Genomic DNA, 16443 nt, shown 5'->3' with positions numbered 1-16443 from the left:
CATGCATGCACACACATCTACCTAATTTTAAAGCCTGCCTTACTATTCTGATTTTAAATGTGAGGTGTTTTGTGCATTTATATATGACTAAGCATGTAAAATGTGAAGCGGTAGTGTCCAGGAACAATTCTATGTGTATGTTGGCCCTTCAGAGTAGCCCCAGACTGGCCCAAGAATTGGGCACATGGACTGGAAATGATTAAGATCTGTAACCAGAGGGCAGTAGATTGTGCAAGGCTACTCTACAGTACCCAAAGCAAGTCTCTTTGCAATATATATATATATATATATATATATATATATATATGCTAATAGATGTACCCTATTACTGTGTAAAAGGGGAGCTTGAAGACCTTGCTTTTGCTTTCTCTAAGTGGGTTCTTGACCACCAAGTTTTCTCCAATTTCTAGTGGAATTGGGGCATGCATGTAGAGCAGAGAAACTTAGTTGCTTAAAGTGACTTTCATACAAGGGTGTAAAAGCTGGCAAGTTGCTGCACTGGGGAAATATTGATATGTTGGTAAACGCAGTCCAAGAGATACATATGTACTTCTCTGGACAAGAGAACTATTGCAATAGCAAGGATCTAGGACAGCTTCATTCAATTGCTCGAAGTCATACGCTAGTGGAGCAGGCTTAGTAGTCATGTGAGGACAGGATGGAAGACGAAACTAAACTTTTTCCTGGTAAACCAATGTAGCCACAGAGCATTAGCACTAGAATTATACTGGTTAGTGGGGCCATTGTAGGCTGGGCTATGCCTATCAAATCCCTATCAGACCGTAGCTTATGACAAGCGCATATTTAAAAATTTAATTAGGACTGCGATCCTCCATCAGTTTTCCCACGTAAGCTGCATTCAGCTCCATGGGACTTACCTTTGGGTAGACATGTTCAGGTTTGTGCTGCACTATTTATCTGACTATAACGAAGTTCAAAGGAAGATATCACACGTTTATCTACAAAAAAGTTTAATTGAAATACCTGTATAAAAAAATATGATCTCCATACATTTCACACTGTTAAACAGAAGAGAAAAAAAATCCAAATCAAAGCTGCATAAATGCAACCAGATCACAGAACACACAGCTATTAAAATAAATTAAAGTTTATGACTCTGCCACTCTTCCTTCCAGAGCCAATGCACAAAGACTGTACAATGTCAATAATTTAAAACCCTTCCAAACAGCATTACTTTACAGTTCTGGTATGTAAATAATACCAGACAAAAAAGGCATACTGACTAACTTTTAAAGTCATTCTAGTTCCCTTAAATTAGACTTTGTACAACAATTTTCCATCTTCCAACCAAAAATAAAAAAGGTATGGTCAGACTTTAATTTTTTTTCTTTAAACCAAAAAAAAAAAAAAAGAGGAAAAAGAGGAATGCAAGAACAAGTTGTGGACTAACCATAAGAATTCCCATGACGGGGGATGGAGAGAGAGAAAGAGCACAGTGCTGAATAATTCTAAACAAATAAATTAGCTAAAATAAATAGCCACAGATGAGACTGTGAGAGGTCTTCTAAATTCCAGACAATAAATAAAACTGCATAATACATGGGGGGGGGGAGAAACCAAAATTTACATAAAACACATTATACAGGTATGGAAAAAAACACACACAAAGTCCTTGAATATTGCATTGATTGTGCATTTAACATGCCCATACATACTTTTAAGACTTGCAGGTTGGGGGAGTTGAGAAAGGGCCTTTTTTGTGCCCAGTGGTAGAGATGATGAAATGAAATATGAGTGAGTGTTCCTGATAAAACAGCTGATAACCTGTGCAGTCTATTGGAAATATATTGTGGAGCAGCAGAGGTTGTCTTGGGGGAGGAGGGCTGGAAAAGAGCTAGGAAGGAGTGAAATGTTTGTGTTCAAGTATTCCATCACCAGTGGATGGGACTACTTCATTCAATCACTGAACATGTTCTCCAATGCATCATAGGAGTTGCTTCCCTGCCAGCATTTGTAGTAGGTAAGGGGAGCAAAGTCCTATAATGTGCTGGATCTTCTTTGGACATACACAGCTCAAAAACGAAAGTCCCACTGAAGCAGCTTTCAAAAAGGCACTCAAAAAGCAAATAAAATCTAGTCCAGGCTCTATGAGAGCAAAAAGGTTTACCATGTTATTTAAAGAGGTCACTGCTTTTCTTAATAAAAAGGTCAGTCTTTTGACTAAGTACTGGCCTGCAAACTTCCAAACATCAGCGTTTCCAAAGGAAATCTCTCATTCCAAAGCAGAAACCAGCAAAAAGGGGGTGGGGAAATAAAAATCAATTCCCTCAGACAAAGATTCAAACTACAGAATAATGAATGCATTTTTTCTAGCCCCTCCTACATATTGGCAGCAGCAGCAGTCAGGTCTTTTTTTTCCTGCTTGTAGCTCCCCTCCCTTTGCAAGTTCCTCAGTATTTCACAGGCTCTCATTGCTTGAGCTTGTGCTAGACACATCCGTGTCAATGGTCCGTAGCCTTATATCACAGTCTTCTGACTTCACAACTTCTGACTTGTGCATCCATGGGTGGTCGAAAATTTGCTCAAGTGTTGGTCTATCTGAAGGCCTCAGTGAAAGGCACCATTTGATCAGTTGTTGGCATTCTGAAATACATGAAGAAGACCAATTAAAGAAATGGGAGGAGAGAGAAGATTCAAAACCCATTAAAAATGGGAAGTGTGGCTGAATGCAGTTGCTGTGTAGTTTGGGAAGCCAAGCTTACCAGGTGAAATTCTTCTTCGAAAGTATAACCGTCCTCTCAAGATCTCTTCGTCTTGCTCAAAAGGAATGTCTCCGCAGACCATGTCATACAGCAGGACACCCAGTGACCACACCGTTGCAGATCTTCCATGGTATCTGTGGTAGCGAATCCATTCTGGAGGACTGTATACACGTGTCCCTGTAATGGAAGGCCACGGAACCCCATTAAGTTAGCCGAGAAAAGTTCTTAATTAAGGCAGTGGTAGCATGTTTGTTTTTCAAAGCTCCAGGGGCAGCAGAGAGGAATCCGTATCTCTCACAAACACATATGTAAGAAAACTCTGGAGCTTGAATAATCCCCACATTTAAATCATGTTTTAATCTTGGACTTAAGGTTGTGCTGGTTTGTTGCAGTGGATTGCATCGCTTCCCATCAGCTGATTGTTTACTAACACAGAGCTCCCTTTCCCCTTAGCACGTGGTGTCTGCAGCACAGCACCAAAAATAGACACAAAAGGACAAAAGGAGAAAGCGGAGAAAGGGGGGAAAACCGACAAGGTGAAACACAGGCCTTAGTTACTATATATGCCTTATTAGCCAAGAGTCAGGTCCAAAAGTGTGTGAAAACATACCACTCCCTTTTTAATAAAAAAGAAAGAAAAAGAAATTCAAGGTAATTAAGAGAGAGAGGGAGAGCGTGCGAGTGAGCACTGAAATCTGCCTCACGCATAAGAGGCGGTTAGCAACTGCCCTCCCTCTGCACTGAGCTGTTACTTGGATACCAAATAAAAGCTGGAATTTGTGATGCTGAAGGTCACATGGCCACGAGGCTCTGGTTTCACAACAAACAGATGTTAAATGCTGCAGCTGACTAGGGGAGGGGAGGGGGAGGAAAAAGAGTGACTCCTTTATATCTATCACATTCACCTTGAGAGGAGGAAAAGCCTCTTCTCCATGCATATGATTTCCATTACAGAAAAGGAATTTGGGAGTTTTAACTTGGAATTTAAAAATCAAGCATAAAGATCATTATTGACAGGACTGGCATATTTCCCTGCAATTCCCTGCAATCTGCAATGCGGGACTTCTAAAACATCTTCTAAGGGGAAAAGGAGACTTGTGAAAAGGAAATGGGTAGCGTAGGCCCGGAATACATAAAAACAACACACAGAGAAGCACAGATGGGAATACTGGCACTGGTAAACCTTGAGTCAACTGTAAACACATCGCCCTCTAGGAAAATGCCTTTTTTCTCCGAAGGCAGGGAAAATATAAAGTGCTGCGTCACTGCCTGGAATCGCTTCTATCCTACGCAACCTGACGCACCCACCCACTCCCCCCCCCGCCTGCAAGCTGCCTCCAGTGCGAAGGATTTCATTACCAGCAGATCTGTTATTGGCTGCTACCACCGAAATCTTTTCTTAGTAGTAGGTGGTATGAAAGTGACTAAGGCAGAGGGGGATGCGTCAGTGAAACACTTTCATGGGTAAGTGCTTTCTGCCGCCCAGCCACCCACCCATCCATCCACACACACACACCGCCCATGTACACCCACTGCAGATGGGAGGGGCACATACCATCAAAATCGGTGTATACTGTATCCTTGAGGATGGCTCCAGACCCAAAATCTATCAGCTTCAGTTCTCCTGTCCTGAGATCTACCAGGAGATTCTCATCTTTGATGTCTCTGTGCACCACACCGCAGTTGTAGCAATGGCGCACTGCCTCCAGGACTTGTCGGAAAAAGCTCCGGGCTGTCTCTTCATCCAGGGCTCCCTTCTCGGTGATGAAGTCAAAGAGGTCTTTCACCAGGTCTGGCCTTTCCATGATAATCAAGTAGCCGTCAGGCCTCTCATACCAGTCCAGAAGCTTGATCACGCCTCGGAAGCCTGAACCTACTTTCTTCAGCAGGACTATTTCCAAGGGCACCATTACTCCTCCCTAAAAGGAGGGATGGGGAAGAATCGGGAGAGGTGGGGAGAGAGAGAGAGAAAGCAAAAGAGGACATGATGAAGCTTTTGGAATACCAAGTGGAAAGGGAGGGGAAGGAGAAGGGAAAATCCCCTTTCTTGGCCACTTGAAAACAAATCACATCTTCCTGCAAACAGAAACTCCAGCAGCAATGCAGGGGGCGGCTGGCAGGCTGGAGCGAAAGGGAAGTCCACAGGCACTCCGCTGGGTGTCTCTGTTGCTGCCGCAGTCAAAAGGGGAGGGCAGAGGGGGAAGAGGAGGAGGAGAAGAAACCCCGCCAAATTCCCCCCAAACGTAAACAATAACAGAGGCTGGAGAGGCAGCAGCAGCATGGAGGGCGGGGAAGGGGAACCCACACAAACAATGGATGGCCCTCCATTATTAGCGCAGGCAGAGGAAAGCATCAGGGAATGCCTAGCAGGGGAAAACATCCAAAAGACAACCAAGAGTGTGTGCTACCTGCTATTAGATACTTACAATTGTGCCCCACTCTGTCACTCTCTCCTTCACCACATGCTTCACGGCAACCTGGAAACAAGCAGAAAGAAGAGGAGACGTCAGGATGGAAGAGCTGGGAAACGGAGGGTGGGCTGGGATGCCAGGGAGGGAATTTGCCTGTTGCTTGGCAGAGTGGGTTTGTCCCCTCTGCTTCGCTCCAGAGTAGCACAGCAGGCATTTCCAGCCGCTGGAAAGGGTTCCGGTTGTGAAAGTACCAAGCCACACATTTGGGGTGGTGGAAGCGGGACGAGAAGCAACAAAGCCTCGTGGTCGGGGGCAGAGAAGGAAGGGGTGGTTAGCTCTAGAGCCTCCTCTTACCGGCAAGCCATCTGCGATCCTGTTCCCGGCATAGACCGTGCCAAATCCCCCGCTGCCTAGCACAGAGCCTACTTGATAGATTTTATCGAACGGCTCCTTCTCCACTTTCACTAGAGATGGAAAGAAACGGGGAGGAGGAGTGGGGGGAAGAAAGAAGAGAGATGTTGGAAGCGATCTATTGACGGAATGCTTGGTCGGCAGGAAGCAATCTCAGCCCAGCCAGGGAGAAACGAATAATTATTGGGGTTACCTTATCTCTCCCAAATATCAGAAGTAGACATACACACCGCCCCTCTTCCCAAGTTCAGCCCATTCATGCGGGGAGGGAAAATGAACGGATGCATTTGATGTGCAAAAGTCCCTTTCCTTCGCATCCTTGGGCCAAATACTGGAAACGCCACACCATTCCCCATGTCGTATTACCTTAATAGGAATCGCGCGCACACACGGGCAAGTACACGCACTCATACACAAACTGTCAAATCCTGGCTTTTTACAAGATCGCGGTATTTTTATTTTATTTTTTTTTTTTTAAGGGAGAAACAGAATCATCCCTGCTCCCGAGATCTTGGTCAGGAAAGCTGCCTCGGCTGCCACGCAGTACGCAAGACAGAAAACGCCTCTCCTCGTCACGCATTTCACACGCATCACACCAGACCACACGACACGCAAGATCACCAGCACCACCACCGAGGAGGGGGATGCCCTTCATTGTTTCGGTACCTGGCTGCAGGATCTTCACCGGCAAGTGGTCCATGCTGGTCGGGTTGCAAAGGTGAGCAAGCGAGCCAAACTTGGAGAGTAACATCTTCCAAAGCCACAAGAGGTGTGTGGGGGGAGCGGGGAGGAGATGGGAGCAAAAAAAATTCCTGTGATCGATACGATTGCCAAGTCCTTTTCAATTAAAGCAAAAACGCACGAAACAAAACACCGCGGATGGGCGCAATCGGCGAGAGCCGCCGGGGCGCAGGCTCCTTCCCGAGGCTGGGAAGCAGCTGTCCCTCTGGATCCTCTCGCCCCGGAGTTGAGCAATGGGCTGACGGTGATTTTTACTTCCACCCCCTTTTTTCAAAAGTAGACACTGACTTCCGGGAAAAAAGCAGCCAAAGGCAAAATCCAGATGGAAATTCGATTATGTCCTTGAAAAGAAAAATATACCACATGCAAGTCTGAAATCGAAAAAGGCGATGGGACGACGAAATTCGCGGCGCTTTCTGAGGCTCTGTGTATTTTTCTCTTGTACTGGAAAGGAAGCCGCCCCAGCAAGGATAAGAAGAGTAAAGGAGGAGAATGCTGAAACCTTGCGACGAATGTATAAAATCCACTCCTCTCTTGGAAACTGCCGGGAGACTCTGGATTCAGGCTAGCGCCGCAGTGAGGCGGGAGCCTCAGAGGAGGAGCAGCGGGAGCGGCGGCGGCGGCGGCGGCAGCAGCAGCAGCAGCGCAGCCCAGCCTTCGACTAGTCCTCTTGCTCCCTCTCTCTTCTGAGCTCGACAGCACCGAGGAGCTGCCTCTTAACTCTCAATATTTTGGTGGGGGAAGGTAAAAAAAAAAGGGAAAGAGCACAACACACACAAGGATATCCCTCCGCGGGGGAAGAGGTGGCTGTGTGAGGACACGTCCCTTTGCTTCCTCTGGCGCGCTCGCCTCCCTCCTGCCGCCCGGAATAGGGCCGGGCAGGACGCGGCGCGCGCTCTCGCGTGCTAGCTCAAAGGCGCGACTGCGGAACCGCGCCGCCTTCCAGTAAATACAAGGGATGGGATCTGCATGTGTGTGCGGGGGGGGGGGGGGGGAGCGCGCTTGGAACTATTTGCTTATAGTAAGAGACGCGCAAAGTTACTGTCTGAAAAAATCTCATCACCCCCTTACACACGGGGCGGGAGAAGAGGAGGTGCTCTCATTTGTATGCGTTTGGGCTCGGCGCCCAATGAGAGGGGCGGCTTTTCAAAACGAACGCCCGGCTCCAGCCAGTCAGGAGAAGGTGGATTCGTCTATGCCTCCGTGGAGCGGGGCTTACGAGCGCAGGGCGGGAATTCCTAGGCGCGCCGTTCTCCGCTATCCTGGCGGCATGGAGGGAAGAAGGAAGGTCACTCTCCGCGGAGTTGAGACACTGCGTCTGAGGCGGGGGGCGAGCGGGTGGGAGACACAGCCCGCCAGCCAGCCAGCCGCCGCCATGATCACCATATTGGGAAATGCGCACGGGGAGGGGCTTTTCTTTCTCCTCTGTAGTAGTTTGAAATTTCTAACTTCCCCCCCCCTCCCCGCAAGGACACACGCGCACGCACTCACACTCCACTCCCTCCCACCCCAAACCGCGCCATTTAGGAAGCTTCCTTCCTTCCACGGATTGCAAGCTTTGCTGCAGTCGTTCACTCCATCCTCACCCCCACCGTCCGCCCGCTCTTTCCCGGAATAATACCTCACCGACACAGACTCGCGCGGTCTTTAGGGGCATATCAAAATCACGCCAGAGGAAGGAAACTTTACACGGGGATACAGGCTCACTGTCTCCCTCCACCCAAGCCATCAAGGGTTCATCAGGATTGCGATACTGCTGGGAACACCCATGCACTCGCCAGCGAGTGAAACCTGTATGCATTTTTTAAAAAATGTTTGCAGGAATGAAACGTTTTGCGGCATCGTGGGAAGGACTTTTCCCCAGCAGTGGACCTTCCTCTCGTTAAGTTGACCAGTGGCTTTTTTTCATTATGATAGAGGATCTCTCCCCCCCCCCCCCCGCTTCCCACCACCACACCTTATTTTGACTTGTAGCATGTACCATCGCTACAGTTGCTTGAAACTCAGCCGGCTGTCCGAGGTTGCATACCACCAGTTTGCCGGAGAAGGAAGGATGCGGCTCTCGCTTTGACAGAAAGCGAGAGCGACTCGAAAGAGGCCCTTGTACATCGATCACAACCTTAATGCTCAAAGCCGGGTTTCTCATATTGCCAGAATCATTTTCGACGCTGCAAATCAGAGCTGCAGTTATATTGACGGAGCTTTCCCTCTTCCCGAAATTGATCTACAACAAAACCAAAGCGAGAAAAAAAAGCTGCCCTTCATAAAAACCCGAATATTTTGTCTGGCCAAGAAAATCCACCCAGCCACCCACCCACAAAGAGTCTCAGAGATAGCCAGGAACATGCACGCGCCGCAGTGTCTCACGTTTGAATTCTTGCTTCTACTTAAAAGGCGTCTCATTGACGTCTGGGCTGAGTTTGTGCACTTCCCCTCCATTTCCACAGAGGGCGCCAAGTTTATAAGAAATCCTGGAAAGCTGCATGGCTGCATGTTATTTAGAGCTGCCAAGACTCACACATTTGGAAAGCAGTTTATCCTTTCTGGATTATCATTATTGTTGTTGTTGTTATAAAGCACTTTAAAAATAAGAAGCACCTTGCTCTTGTGGAGAAGAATGTTGCAGCATGCTTCTGCAAGGTGCTTGGAGCACTGCCCAGACCAAATCAGAGCAACTTGGAGGGATCGCTCCTTGCAAAGAATTGAGGAGGGAGGCTTCAGGATTGTCCATGTATTTATTAAGGACTTGTGCATCTTTCCAGAATGCTTAAGCCTGCACTCCCATCGCAAGATCTGTACTGGATTAGATCTAAGGTCTATGTAGTTCAGTATTCTGTTGCCCCAGTGGACAACCAGATATCTCTGGGAAGTTCATATGCAGGACATGAGTGCAATAGCACTCTGCTATTCATGTTCGTTAGCAAATGGTTTTGAGGGCCATACCATCAGTTCCTCTGATACTGGAAATAATACATAGCCATCCTGACTTTATAACCATTGGTTGCCCTACCTCTCCATGAATTTTTCTAATCCCTGTTTAAACCCTCCCAATTTGGCAGCTGTCATTACACCATATGGAAATGAATTCCATCATTTTAGCTATGTGATATGTGAAGATATACTTTGGTCTGTCTCAGATCTCCTCCCATTTACCTTTACTGGAAAGCCCTGGGTTCTAGTATTATGAGAAAAAGAGGGGAACATCTTTTTCCCTGCTGCATTTAATTTTGGCTCTCATGCCCCTCTTTATTCATTTTTTCCCTAAGCTAAGAAGCTGCAAACATTGTAACTGCTTATGTGGAGTTGCTCTTTCTGATCATAAGTGATGCCCATTGCATGTTGAACCTAGGTAAGTGGATATGTTGAAGTTTGTGGCAAGGTCCTGCTATGCCTTACTGTACCACTGATACTCTCGAGTTTGACTAGAATTTCCTTCAGTGTAAATCTTCTCTTAGGTTGACTAGAATTTCCTTCAGTGTAAATCTTCTCTTAGGTTGACTAGAATTTCCTTCAGTGTAAATCTTCTCTTAGGTTGCCAAGTTGTCAACCCCAAATCATGCATACATGTACATATCAGTTTGGGGATATAATGAGGAGAGTTTCCTGCACTCTTTTTTTGGCACAGCACCCTGTCAGGCAAATAAGAGGGCAAACGTAAGTTATGTCTCACACAGGGGCTTGGTGCGAACATCATGGGTTCACGATGTCATGCATAGTTACCATGGTTTGCAGTTTTATACATCAGTATAGCAGATGAGTGACAGATGATCAGGCTCATGGTGATTAGGAAGGAGAAAGTGTGTTTTGGAAGGTGGGAACTGGCCAAGAAGGGTTTTGGGGGATGGAAAATATTTCTGAGTCCTTGGGTTGGCTTGGGAAAAGTTATTGGAAATCTTTTCATTTTGCACATGGAAGATCTCAGATAATTTACAAGTTGATCCTAAGAAGGTTCTGTGTAACTCACCCATCTCTGCCTTGCAGGCATTTTCTGATAGGTGGATAATGAGAAAGAAGAGATTTTACTTTAGCTTGGAAACATCTTCTGGGTGGGTGGCAAATACTCATGTTCAGTGAAACTGTCTCACTCACTTTTCACTGATATAACCTGAAAAATAGCTTTCTCTGGAATGTCACACAGTGACGGAGAAAACTACATCTATAGCAAGCATACATTTATACTGTGTCTACTGCACTTAATATGGTATATCTGCCTAGTATGTCTACCCAGGCTGTTGGTTAACTATCATTGGTATGCAACATGATGTCCTTGTTCTGGTCTTTTTCTTATTTGATTGTTGAACATTTGTACGCTTTCACAAATTTGTGGTATAACTCCAAAAAGGATAGCAGATCCAATAGCTCTCTCCCAGTTATCATAACACCTTTACCACGAGCTTGGCATCTCTTAGTAAAGAAGGGGGCATGATGTCACCATAGGATCAAATCGTTCATTCATCATGGATTTATGTTGTAAGCCGCCCAGAGATGCAAGTAATGGACGGCATACAAATTTTATAAATAAACAAAGCATGTATTTATTATTTATTTATATTATTTTATTATTTATTTATTAAAATATTTTTATGCCGCCCCATTCGCCGAAGCCTCGGGGCGGCTTACAACAATAAATTAAAATAATTATAATCATTAAATTAAAAAATATAAACATTAGAATAAAAATACAAAAATACAATATAAAATAAGCCACCCTCGCCAGATAAAATCCAATAACAACAGTTAAAATGCCGCTTAAATAAAAAGGTCTTCGCCAGAATCAGTCTGGTTCACCGAGCCAATATTTCCCTTGCGAGGCTTCCTGTCCCTTCGAGACCAAGTCTTGACTGTTTGTACCTGGTGTTGGGCGACTTAGACAGATTACCAGCCAGGCACAGGCTGAACCTGTGCCTGCCTGGTGTACCATGCATCCTCCTGCCCAGCAGACTCCCTGCCTGAGCTGACAGAGATCGTCTTGGACCTGGCAGATAAAGCTGGCGCTCCTGCTGATGTCCTGATCGACTTGTGGAATAGGGAGATGACCAGGGCAATCGACACAATCGCTCCTAAGCGTCCTCTCCTGCCTAGCAGAGCCCGCTTGGCACCATGGTATACACCTGAGCTGCGGGCGATGAAGCAGGCTGGGAGATGACTAGAGTGGAGGTGGAGGAAATCTTGGGACGAATCTGACTGAACACACTTACATGCACATTATCGTGCCTATGCAGTGGCGGTGAGGGCGGCGAAGAGGCAGTTCTTTCCGCTTCCATTGCTTCCTCACAGTGCCATTTGGTGGAGCTATTCTGAGTGGTGCGAGGCTACATTCTGGCCAGGAGAATACATTCTCCTGGCCAGGAGAAGGAAGTGGTTGCACCTTCGGCAGCCCACTGTGACGACTTTGCCCAGCACTTTAGGGAAAAAGTCACTCAGATTTGCCATGATCTGGACTCCACAGTTGATTTGAATCTAGTACAGGAGGTGTCCAGAGCGCCATCTGGTCCATCATTATTGGATGAGTTTCAGTTATTGCAGCCTGATGATGTGGACAAGGTGCTTGGAATGGTACGTCCCACCACCTGTCTCCTGGACCCTTGCCCCTCTTGGCTACTTAAAGAAGCCAGTTACGGTTTCTTTATTGGTCCCTAGGTCCAGGAGATTGTCATCGCCTCACTGAGGGAGGGCTGGGTCCCTACCCCCTTGAAGGAGGTGGTGATCTGGCCTATCCCGAAGAAGGCATCCCTGGACCCAGAGGTGGCCGACAATTTTAGACCGGTGGGCAACATCCCGTTTCTGAGCAAGGTGTTAGAGCGGGTGGTGGCGGGACAACTCCAGGCACTCTTGGATGAAATGGATTATCTGGACCCATTTCAGTCCGGTTTCAGACCTGGTTATGGCACTGACTCTGTCTTGCTCACCCTGTACGATGACCTGTGCAAGGAGAGGGACAGGGAAAGTGCGTCCCATTTGGTTCTCCTGGACCTCTCAGTGGCTTTTGATACCATCGACCATGGTATCCTGGATAGGCTGGCCGGGCCAGGAGTAGGAGGCTCTGCTTGGCAGTGGTTCCGCTCCTACCTGGCTGGCTGACTCCAGAAGATGGTGCTGGGGGACTATAGCTCTGTGCCGTGGCAGTTGTGCTATGGGGTTCCCCAGGGCTCTATTTTGTCCCCCATGCTTTTTAACATCTGCATGAAACCACTGGAAGAGGTCATTAGGAGGTTTGGGCTGCGGTGTCACCTGTATGCTGATGACACCCAGCTCTACCTCTCGTTTACATCTACTCCAGGTGAGGTGATGGCTGTGCTGAACCAGTGCCTGGCCGAGGTAGTGGGATGGATGAGGGCCAATAAACTGAGCCTCAATTCAGATAAGACGGAAGTCCTGTTGGTGGGCAGATCGCGGTTTCAGTTAAGTGACCTTGATCTTGTCCTGGACGGGGTAGCACTCCCTCTAAAGGACAGGGTCTGCAGCTTGGGAGTACTCCTTGACCCAGAGCTGTCACTGGAATCCCAGGTGGCTGTGATGAAAAGGAGTGCTTTCCTACAGCTTCGGCTGATCCACCAGGTGTGCCCTTACCTGGACAAGCACTGCCTAGCAGCGGTTATCCATGCTCTGGTAACCTCCTGGTTGGATTATTGTAATGTGCTCTACATGGGGCTGCCCTTGAAGATGGTCCAGATACTTCAGCTGGAACAGAACAGAGTTGTCAGGTTGCTGACGGGGACTGGTCGTTATTCTCACATAACGCCGGTCCTCTACCAACTACACTGGCTTCCAGTTGAAGTCTGGGCCCAATTCAAGGTGCTGGTTTTAACCTATAAGGCCCTGAACGGCTTGGGACCAGGATACCTGAAGGAGTGCCTCTTCCCTTACATGCCCTCACGCCCCTTAAGATCTGCAGGAGAGGCTTTGCTCTCATATTTAGATTTAAATATGTATCATTCCTAAATTATTTCTAGCAGAGTACCCTAGTCTTTGGGTCTCTACGAAACAGGTGTGTTGCTCGATAGCATGATTCCACTATCATTTTGTGTAGAAAAGAACATTATCTTGGCTCAGTAACAAAGAAGATAAAAAGAACAACTACCCAGAGCAGGGCCTTCTCTGCGGTGGTGTCCAGATTGTGGAATACACTCCCTGGAGAGGTGCATCGGGCACCGAGTTTATATTCTTTTCGGCACCAGGTCAAAACCTTTTTATTTAATCACTATTTTAAAAATTAATATTTTAATTGTGTCAAACAGTCACTTTGATTTTGTCCTTTATGTAGATTTTTATTGAATTATGTTATTTACACATGTGATTTTATTGTATTTCAATTTTATGGATTGTGAGCCATCCCATGATCCCAAGGCATAAGGGACGGCATACAAAAGTTTTAAACAAACAAACAAACAAACAAACAAATAAATTTATTCATCCCTGCCAACACACTGGCCCAGTTTGCAAAATCACTGCAGCTTAAGCAAGCCACTGTGGCTTGTTTAAGGTTGGTGTGTGCCAGGCACTATTTGCCTAATTGCCAAACAGGGCATGGCTAGTTACGTTGTCCAAACTTGCCAGGCATTGCTTGTTTGAGCGGGAAACAACCCTCAGATGTCCAAGGATTATGAACTGCCTCAGCCTTTCAGATGCTGGATTTTCAAAAGTGCATTCAGTGCAGGAGCTGAGGAAGTTGCATGTGCAAAAGATAAATGGGTATAAACAACATAAACCTAACTGACATGGAGCAGCCATGTGCTAGATTGCCTCTGGGGAAGCAGAGAGGAAAAATTTTGCAAACTGGCATAAAAGAGAGTGGCATCTCTCTCTCTCTCTCTCTCTCTCTCTCTCTCTCTCTCTCTCTCCCCCCCCCCCCCATCGCTATTCATAGGTAGGTGGTATTATAAACTTTTATTTACTGATTTGATTAAAAAAAATCTATATCCCCCCTTTCCATTTCCACCAAAGAAAATGAAAAAAGAGGATGAAAGTCTCTAAAATAAAAAATAATTTAGTTAAAACAGTACTACTAATATGTTAAACTGTAATTAAGAATCATGCAACAATGAAAGGATATAAGCAGCACCTGATCATACAGTTTACATATGAAAGGCTTGAATAACTTCACTAGTGAAAGGAGAGCAGGGAGCTCCAAGTTCTGGGAGCAACCACCAAGAAAGCTCTGTCTCACATCCCAACCAAAGAGGCTTCTGACAGCCAGCCATAGTACCAAGTGAAGGGTCTCCCCTGAAGACCTTAAAACCTAAGTAAGCAAATATAGGAGAATTGGCTTATTCCAGTAGCTTGGTCTCAAGCCATGCAAGGGTTCACAGGTTAGAACCAGGATTTTAAATTGTGCTTGTAAACAGACTGGTAGCGAGTGATCCTATTGTAGCAAGAGAGTAACATGTTCCTTGTAAGTCTTCTGGGTCAACAGTCTGGATGTAGCCTTCTGGACTGCTACAGCTTCTGAAAAGTTTTCAGTGGTAGCACCATATAGAGCATATTAGAGTGGTCCAAACAGGATGTAACTGAGGCATGCATGTATATGGACAGAGCATACATCTTTATGAATAGTCAGTACAAACCCTGCTGTGCAGTCACACTCCTGGCTACTGTTGAAATCTTGGCTTCAGAGACCAGAATTATGTCTGAATTCCACGCCTAAGTGTTCAGTGGGAGTTTAACACTATCCAGCAAAGGCTGAGTCCTATTCCCTGATTTGCCTCTTGGTTAACCAGCAGCATCTCTGGATTAAGCTTCGATTTGTTTATATTCTTCCTTTCCATTATCAATTTCAGACACTAATTTAGAGCTAGAACAGCTTACTTGGATTTAGATTGGAAAGCGAAATTAAGTTGGGTGTCATCAGCATACTGATGACAATGAACCCCAAACTCTGGACAACTCCTTCCAGAAGTTTCATGTCTATGTTAAAAAGTAGAGGGGCCAAATGGAATTCTGGACACCCCAGGCCAATGGAAATCCTCAGCACCACCTTCTGAGATTACCCCTCCAAGAAGGACCAGGGCCACCATATAATTCCCAGACCCATCTCAGACAGATGTCCAAGAAGGATACCATGGCTGATGATATTGAAAGCTACCAAAAGTACAGCAGAACCAACAAGGACAATTTCACTGTCTATCAAGGTAACAAAAGTGGTAGTCACCACATGCTCCAGCACCTTGCCCAAGAATGGAATATTAGAGATTGACCAGAAATGATCAGTGAAGAACCGTATCTTGCCATGAAAAGGTACCCACTACTACTGTTACCCATGCAGTCAGTGGTCTCCCAAGGCTGCTTTGACAAGCCAGAAGAGGGAAGGGTCCAGTCCACAACTGCTAGGGTACACTTGTCTAAAGATCTTGTCTGCATCCTCAGATTGTAGGGATAGCTGTTTTATTGCATGAGATACTAAAAATATCAGGACCCACATATGTAGATTTTAAAAAATCTCAGATATGCAACAAAGCTGCTGGTCACAGGGGAGGAGGGTTGAACCTCTGCTTGCATGATGCTGTCCCAGTTAAAATAGTATATCCCTGTGCCCACTATTAATTTTAAAAAGTCATAGTTTCTAGCCATGAAAATAACTATGCAGTTATTGCAGATTTCAGATAACTGCTATTACTTGCAATCAACTATGCAGATAAGATGCATGGTTTCTAGCATCTTATCTGGCTTGGACCTGAGTTGTACTCTGTACTAATGCAATCAGGTGAGAACTCCAGAACCCCGGATTAAGCAGGAACGCCCCAAATGCGGCAATGCCAACTTACCAGTTTTGAAGTAAGCATAGCAATCAGCAATATCATTTAAAGAGAGAGACTCTGTAAGACCATTGGCCCTAGCCTAGATTTCTAGCTGTTCTCCAGGCTCTGTGAAGGATCCAGAGAAAAGGCAGGAAAGACCTAAGAAAGAACAAATGGAGGCAGGCTTCATGGTTTTAACACAAAAAAAATTGGCAAGAAGGGAAAAGAGCAACATTATCATCTCGAACTGTGATCCAGGGGCTGCTATGAGTGAAAGACAATGTTCTTGTTTCTTCCTAGTAATGGGCCATAAATGATTTACTGGCTAATTTGGCACTAATTCTGGTGTGGACTTTGCCAGTGGTGCAGAGACCAAAGTAGTATTCAGTCTTAATAACACAAGAATAATTCACTACTCATAAT

At 45.9% G+C, this 16443-nt stretch overlaps 1 protein-coding gene and 1 long non-coding RNA gene across 2 annotated transcripts in view; one reads left to right on the top strand and one right to left on the bottom strand.

The window, feature by feature from the left end:
- LOC123020073 overlaps window positions 1–16443 on the top strand; it is a 177607-nt gene that overhangs the window by 125425 nt on the left and 35739 nt on the right. The window contains exon 3 of the long non-coding RNA XR_006414021.1: window positions 6025–6263. This is a non-coding gene — a long non-coding RNA (uncharacterized LOC123020073). The remainder of the gene's footprint in view (window positions 1–6024; window positions 6264–16443) is intronic.
- PIM3 (Pim-3 proto-oncogene, serine/threonine kinase) lies at window positions 955–6992 on the bottom strand. The gene is made up of 6 exons (XM_044423479.1): window positions 6212–6992; window positions 5489–5598; window positions 5150–5200; window positions 4279–4642; window positions 2724–2900; window positions 955–2604 (listed from the first exon to the last, which is right to left on the bottom strand). Exons 1-6 carry the CDS (start codon window positions 6294–6296, stop codon window positions 2420–2422), a joined length of 972 nt encoding a protein of 323 aa, XP_044279414.1. The 5' UTR covers window positions 6297–6992; the 3' UTR covers window positions 955–2419.

The sequence above is a fragment of the Varanus komodoensis genome, unplaced genomic scaffold (assembly GCF_004798865.1).
Source record: "Varanus komodoensis strain SLA01 unplaced genomic scaffold, ASM479886v1 scaffold13_3, whole genome shotgun sequence".
NCBI classification, from domain to species: domain Eukaryota; kingdom Metazoa; phylum Chordata; class Lepidosauria; order Squamata; family Varanidae; genus Varanus; species Varanus komodoensis.
Note: the sequence above shows the minus strand (reverse complement) of the source record. Positions and strands in the feature narration are given on the sequence as shown.